Genomic DNA, 7816 nt, shown 5'->3' with positions numbered 1-7816 from the left:
GAGCTTTAACCAGCATCTACTCATGATTAATGTATACATTTTTGTCATTATCCAGAGCAAGTTGCATTTATCTCATTCATAAAACTGAGCAGCTATGGGATTAAGGGCCTTGCTCAGGGGCCCAGGAGTGGCAGTTTGGTGTAGCCAGGATTTGAACGCACAGCCTTTAGCACCAAAGTTCAAAACCTTGACCATTAAGCTACCACTTAACAAGTTTACTTACACAATTTCTTTTAATAACTGCTTCATGCTGATCAGGGTTGTGGTGAATTTGGAGCAAATTCCGATGAATAATGAGCACAATGAATAATATGACAATGAAATAACTTTGAATAGAACATTAAAATAAGTCTAGGAACACATTCATGAAATATAACATTATAATAGTAAACAAAAATCTATACCAATTTTTCCACCTAGAAATTAAAAACTAAAGTTTAAATGACAATTTATTGACTAAACAAAGTGAAATAGATTTCCATTGACTTCTTATCCATAACTTCTAATACAGTGGGATGAAATGATGTCTCCAAGATTATGGTATTACACAACAGACCCACAGATCTCATGGGTCTTGGTGCCCACAGGGGTCTATGAATCATAACCAGAGTTTTTTTTAATCGAAATCCCAATCCATCATTACAATGATTTACCATATTATTTTAATAAAATGACAAATTCAAGTCATAATAACTCATAAAAAGGAATAGTATTTAATGTTTTTACAACATAGTGACCATTTGAATAAAAACAGGGGTGTTTTAAAATAAAACGCTTTAAAAACAGACATATATTTTGAACATTGATATAGTAAATCTGTTTTGTAAATCATTGATGTAGGATCCTAAAATAAATCTGAATTGAACAGTCTGTGGAATTCCTTCACAGTAAACGGAGTCCTTGACTGTGTAAGTCTTTGAATACAGAGTCTGTGCCCACTGAAGTAGACCACGTAAGATACCAAGTAAAATAACAAAATACTGGGCATGACATACAGACTACACATAAAGAGAAGGTTTTTTTAGATATAAGCAAGCACAAGGTGCAATATGGGTATGCATGCCTACATCTTTTAGTTAGATTTACATCCAGCATATGCTCCTGCAGCTCATAGTGCCATGTGTGTGTGTGTGTGTGTGTGTGTGTGTGTGTGTGTAGCTTTAGTGTTGTGTAACTGTGGTGTCACATGCATATTTGAATGTACAGCGCAGGAGGTGATGTAATAGGTTTACCCACAGTGCCGTGCGGGGAAGATGAATGGAGGAGTTTGAGCGAGGGGGATTGGCGGGAGCTTCATCAATGAACCGGCGCCCAGGCTCATTGTCATTCTGATCAGGTTGTGTGATTCATAACAGCAGCCGCCAGGGAGAAAGCAATAAAACAGCATTCCTGTAGACAGCTCAATGCAATGTCTCACTGTCCCTGTCTTCCTCTATTTTCTCTCACTCTCACTTGCTCATCTTTTCCTTCCTTCTCTCACCATTTTTCCTGCCTTATCTACTCGTTTTTTCTTCTCTCTTTCATCTATCCTTCACTCTTTCTTCCATCTGCATTTTCTCCCCCACTTTCTCTCTGCCTCTTATTTTCACTTTCCTTCTTATGTGTTTCCTATAAGGTTTCACAACAAAGTTCATCAGTATTCTATTCAGTAAGTAAGTAACAACCTGGGACTCCAATGATTTCTCAATATTTTCACAATTTGCATTATTTATAGAAACCTCAACAAACTATAAAACTATGATGAATTGACATTAAATGAATGAACATGAAAAAGTTGGTGAGGAGAGATGATAGCTCAGTAGTTAAGGCTCTGGGCTACTAATCGGAAGGTTGCGGTTCAAGTCTCAGTAGGGGCCAAGCCGCTCTTCTTAGGGCCCGCGATCCTCTGTGCTGCTGTAACATGGCTGACTCGGCCCTCAGCTTCCTGTGGGATTTTTGGTGGGAAATGTGACAAAATAACAATTCCCCTATTGGCTCCATAAAGTATTCCAAAATAAAATCAAAATACGTATCACCTAGATGAGGTCTGGTTCCTCTTAAGGCTTCTTCCTTATACAATCTCAGGGAGCTTTTACATGCCACTGTTGACACTGGCTTACTCATAAATTTATAGGCACTAAACTTGTACATTCAAAATGTATAACCTCTTTACAGTGTCTTTGTAAAGCTGCATTGGGACAATGACCATTGTTAAAAGTGTTTCACAAATAAAACTGAATTGAATCGAAAACCTTGTGATACTGCTGAGATGAAAATCTTTATTCCGACATACGCATTCATAAACTCATCCGTTCATTAGAAGTGATTGTTTTATATAAGTCAGGATCTTCTTTTCTGGGAATACTCGAGTCTGAGGTGAAAGTACTCTGTAAATTGCATGCCAGTTTGCTTTCAGTAGCAATTTAATATCACCAATCGGGTCTATCACACCGGCAGTAAGCCTACTTACTGTGGAATCCGGTATATGAGGCCACTGGTGGTATATATCTTTAATATCTCCTGGAAATGTGTATGTATTGTACCTTTAGAAATGTCTTAAGGGACATAATTGGAGCACTACCTCCACTGTTCTAATTAAAAGTTCCAGACTAAACATAAAAAAACATCACAAGTGCAAAGAAAACATACAAAAAACTCACACCTGCCACTTTTCAGCCAGAACAATTCAGTTCTCATATAAACACATGAGAGCCAAGCTGTTGCGTCATAAAACATGGAGTCACCGAGACAAAAACAGATGGGGAAAGACAACATTTAAGGCACGACGCCAACTAGCTGGCACTGTAGCAGAATGGAGCAGTCATTAATGAAATGTCACAGGAAGCGTAGACATCTGGGATTGAAAAAAGTGAGACAAGCGTCAATGGACCATCGGTATGTGCAATTATTGAAACATAAGGCACAGCATGTGGAGGTGTTAAATATGGCTATGAGAGGGCATCTTGGCATCAGGGTGTGTTTGTGTGTATGACCTGTATATATTATTATATAAAATAATACATAGACAATAATGTTGGATGTGAACAGGTCCCATATGTTAATGTTTTTAAAAAAAAAAACATCCTGTGTGTGTAAATGCAAAGGATTTGCCTGCTGTTGAGCTTCTGGTGGGGTTTTTATGATGAATATTTTGGTGTGCGTGTGATTCACAAAACTCGATCATGACTGTAGTGAAGCCGCTTGACGTCAAAGCGGGAGAATCGTGGGTGGGGCGTGCGGAGGAAGGGGGCGGGGCCATATCAAAGCCAGGCAGCGGCGCGGCTCAGCTTCACGCTTTGATAGCGATGCTGAGTGAGGAGCGGCTGCTGCACCTCTGCCCAGGGTTCCTCCTGAGAAGTGCCACGATTGCACTGGAACAATATGGAAAGAACAGGATAAGGACCTGATGATTTTTTTGTCCTCCCTCACGCCTCTCCTCTCTGTCCTGTGTCCTCTACCTCCGTATCTGTGTCGTATGAGGAGAAGTGCGTGCTGAGAGGGAAACACACTGCAGCTTCATGGCACTAAGGTACGACGTGATGGGATGATATGTGATGCGATGTGATGTGATGTGATGCTTCACCTTTGCATGCTTTTCACTGCGCCCCAAAGACTCTCCTTTATCTCATTTAAAAGCTTAATGCTTTAAATCGAGGTTTGACCTCCGGACAGTCTTTGCTTGTCTCTCTTTTATTGGCGATTTTGTTTTTTTTGGGTTTAGATCCACACCGCGCGTGAGACTGGGGAATCAAAATTTATGAATGAAGCGAGTTCTGGGCTGCGCGCGATTTCAGATTGTGGAGGCGCAATGCACGACGCCTGCACAGGAGACCCGGTTTATTTTTAGACGATTTCTAAAAATAGGAGGCAAGCGAACAGAGCATATCTGAAAGACCTGCTCAAGGTCTTGACGCACATTTAAGACAAATGAGCACGACACAAAAAAAAAAAAAAACGATCTTGACCTCTAAAATGATGTCATTTCAATACCGGGAGAAACGAGGTGGTTGCTTGCAGAAGGGTGGAGGTCGCTTTGTGTGCCACTGATAGGTCATGATGGGATGATTCACAATATATATGCATATATAAATATATAATTACAGTCCATAATAATGATAGTGATGATGATATTTATATGAGTTCTAGTCTTTCTATATCTGTGGGATGTACCCCATCATTTTGGTGATATTTGAAGGTTGCCCTTAACAAGTCATTCTGATATGTTCCTTTTTTCCTCTAATTTCCTTACAATTGTATCTTTCTTTCTCCCACTTCCTTTCTTTCTTTCTCTCTCTCTCTCTCTCTCTCTCTCTCTCAATCTCTCTCTCTCGCTCTCAGCTATGATTCACTCTCTTGCAGCAGCAATGAGCAACCAACTTCAAAACACCTCCTCTCTGAACACGGCCGGCGTGTGGAATTTCCAGGACGCACACAACTCGTCGTCTGTCCACACTGCAGACCTGCAGCCCCTCGCCGTTAGCCCTTGGGACATTGCACTGTGTGTGACTGGGACTCTCATTTCCTGCGAGAATGCGATTGTGATCGCCATCCTGTTCTACACTCCCACCCTGCGGGCACCCATGTTCGTTCTAATAGGGAGCCTAGCTTTTGCGGACCTGCTCGCGGGCCTCGGCTTGATTTTGAACTTTATCTTCATCTACATGTTCAACACCGAGTTTGTGACACTGGTGTCAGTCGGGCTGCTTATTGCTGCTTTCTCTGCCTCCGTACTAAACATCCTGGCTATCACGGTGGACCGCTACCTGTCTCTCTACAACGCGCTAACCTACAACACAGAACGCACGGTGACTTTCACCTACGTGATGGTGGTGTTCATATGGCTTGTGTGCATCACGCTCGGGCTGCTGCCCCTGCTTGGGTGGAACTGTCTCCAGGACGAGGTCCATTGCAGTGTTTGTCGCCCGGTCACCAAGAACAATGCTGTGGTCCTTGCAGTGACTTTTCTGCTCGTGTTCGCGCTCATGATGCAGCTCTACCTGCAGATCTGTAAGATCGCCTTCCGTCACGCACAACAGATTGCTGTGCAGCACCAGTTCATGGCTATTTCCACCACTAAAGGGGTCTCGACACTTTCTGCCATTCTGTGCACTTTCGCCGCATGCTGGATGCCCTTTGCCATGTATTCAATTGTTGCGGATTCTAGCTACCCAATGATCTACACATACGCCACAGTACTGCCAGCAACATGCAACTCAGTCATAAACCCCATCATTTATGCCTTCAGAAACCCAGACATTCAGAAATCCCTGTGGCTAGCCTGCTGTGGATGTGTCCCTGCCAATTTCTCCCAAAGGCCAAGGACATCAAGTGACGTATAGGTCAGATCATATGATCATATCCTCTTTCACTTTCATAGCAGGTGATGGAATTTGCACCCCACCCCCCAAAAATAAATCAAGGAAAAAAAACAAGAAAACAAAAAGTACATATTTGATCATGTTGTGGTTAAAACTGGGGTAAAATATATCAAAGAACTTTACTACATTTGGGGCTCAATGTCTAATGTAGTATAAAGCATTGTTTTTAGTGCATTGTATTTCTTTATATCTAGACAGTAGTTAACAAATGCGCACAATACGAATAGAAAAGCAAAACTGCAAAGTTTAAAAAGGACTAATCCTTTCTATAGTAAATCAAAGGCCTACATTTTGGCACCTTAAACACACCTAGCCATATATATATATATATATATATATATATATATATATATATATATATATATATATATATATATATATATATATATATATCAATTAAGTATGGTGCCAAGGAAATTGAAAATCATTCTTTACTGGTTGACATCAATGCTAGTCACTGATCCTTCAAACGGCCATTACAGAAAGAACAGCTTTTAGAGAAATGAGAGGCTCTAAACGAGAAAATATATTGCCAATTGTGACCAACTTCGCAAATGTCTTGACAGAAATCACATATTTGTGTTGTCACCTTGATAGTTAGTCTAGAATCCACAGAAATGTCTTTAAGATTTAGTATTACTATATTGCCATAGATGCAAGTACATTCACATGCTTTTTTTAAGCACCATGGACAGCAGCCATTGCACTGAAGCCCCATGTTTCCTTATATTGTAGGAATCACGTAAAAGCAAGGCTCTTGGAGCAAAATCCACAGGCACTGTGCAATCCAGATTTCATCCAAGTTCATTTTATAACTTTATTAAGCACATACAAAGACAGGGCATGCCAAGCTGCATCCTCACGGGTTCTCAGGATAGTTGATGCTTTTTTTTTTTTTTTAAGTGACACTTTCACATTTACACTTTGCTCATTTGGCTGAAGCTTTTTATCTTTTTAACACCAGATACAGGATACAGCTAAGCAATTGAGAGTTAAAAAATCTTGCTCAAAGACCCACCAAAAATGGCATTTAATGTTGCTGATTTAAACTCACAACTATATGATCAGTAGCCCAAAACTTAAAACACTGAGCCATAAATTCCCCAATTTAGAACCTTGTCTGAAAAAAGAAAAGTGTATGCTGCAGTGTTTTACCCGAAATCTTTAAGAGTTTCCCCCAGAGGGACAATGCGAGGCATCTTTAAGGATTCCAGACTTAATCTATTTTCCAAGAGTGCAGAGCATGTTACTGAATAAAATGTTGAACTGCAAATTCGACAAACCCTAGAAGATAAAATCAGAGAAGACTTAATAAGCTGCTTAATTTAGCTCAGTATTCTTTAAAGAATGGGAATACAAAAATTTAATTAGATGAAAAAAACCCTGCAAATACCATCTCATGTCCTTTAGTTTAATCCAAACAGGCACAAAAGGTGTTACAGTGAACAACGTTTTTGGATTTCTACTCAACAGTAAGAAGCTACACATAAAAATCTTCCCTGTCTTTTTAACCTAAATTTGTTTCTCATTATGAGTTTACAATTGATGCATTAGAACGAATCTGCCCCCCCGAATTTATTTTCATCTCCAGTGTAATGCCAAGTATAGATCATCAATTAATAAGTTTTACTATAAAAATGATGCACACAAAACATGAGCATAGTGTAGATATAAATATATTAATAGCTTATATGGGTATCAGGTAACTGGGGCAGCAGGCACTGGACTGAATGTTCCTGAATTGAGGTTAATGAAAGTGGACCATGTGCTGTCTTTCAAAACTGTGGCTGTGTCTTTAATCCACCCATAACTGCAAACATAGTAGACTAACTGGAAATTCAGCCATTTAAAATGGTGTCCCAAAAAAAAAAAGCAAAAAAAAAAAAAAAAGAAATAGGGTATTGGAATATTTGTCCCCTCAAGCATCACATGTCCTTCAAAATATATAGCACTAATGTCTGCGCCAACCAATCTCAGATACTGAACATAGGAAAAAAATGAAGAAGGTTGAGTCGCAAACTCTTCTTCTTCAACAGTCATTCATATGTACAAATTATTAATAGAACATACCCGTTTGTATTGTGCATTTGAACTGGTTTAATGTGGTTTTTTTTATAGTGTGTACATTTTGTTGTCGAACCAATTGCATGAAAATAGGTGTAACAACATTTCATTTTGGAAAGAGTGGGGGTGTTACTCCTTTGTCTAAAATGTATAATCGAGTTTTGGGCCTTATTTTATTATTCACTGCAATAATCTATTAATGTACGCTGTCCGTTGATAACGCTAATCTCATGGAGGCCATTGCTAGAGCTAATCCAACATTGAACTGACCATGAATAGAGCTAATTAAACCATTGAGCAGAACAAATCAAACCTTGAACTGAACCAGAGCTAATTTCACCTTGACACTTGAACAAGCCAAGCAGGTCAAAGAACAAGTTCTGCTCTTAAAATTA

At 39.6% G+C, this 7816-nt stretch overlaps 1 protein-coding gene across 1 annotated transcript; it reads left to right on the top strand.

Moving 5' to 3' along the window:
- The first annotated feature begins 2859 nt into the window (after positions 1-2859).
- On the top strand, positions 2860-5731 carry gpr185b (G protein-coupled receptor 185 b). The gene is made up of 2 exons (XM_046850853.1): positions 2860-3508; positions 4318-5731. The coding sequence occupies exon 2, from the start codon at positions 4320-4322 to the stop codon at positions 5316-5318; it is 999 nt and encodes a 332-aa protein (XP_046706809.1). The 5' UTR covers positions 2860-3508; positions 4318-4319; the 3' UTR covers positions 5319-5731.
- Positions 5732-7816: the final 2085 nt, after the last annotated feature.

This window comes from Silurus meridionalis, chromosome 6 (genome assembly GCF_014805685.1).
Source record: "Silurus meridionalis isolate SWU-2019-XX chromosome 6, ASM1480568v1, whole genome shotgun sequence".
In the NCBI taxonomy this organism is placed as follows: Eukaryota; Metazoa; Chordata; class Actinopteri; order Siluriformes; family Siluridae; genus Silurus; species Silurus meridionalis.
The sequence above is the reverse complement of the archived record's forward strand: the minus strand, read 5'-3'. Positions and strand labels throughout refer to the sequence as shown.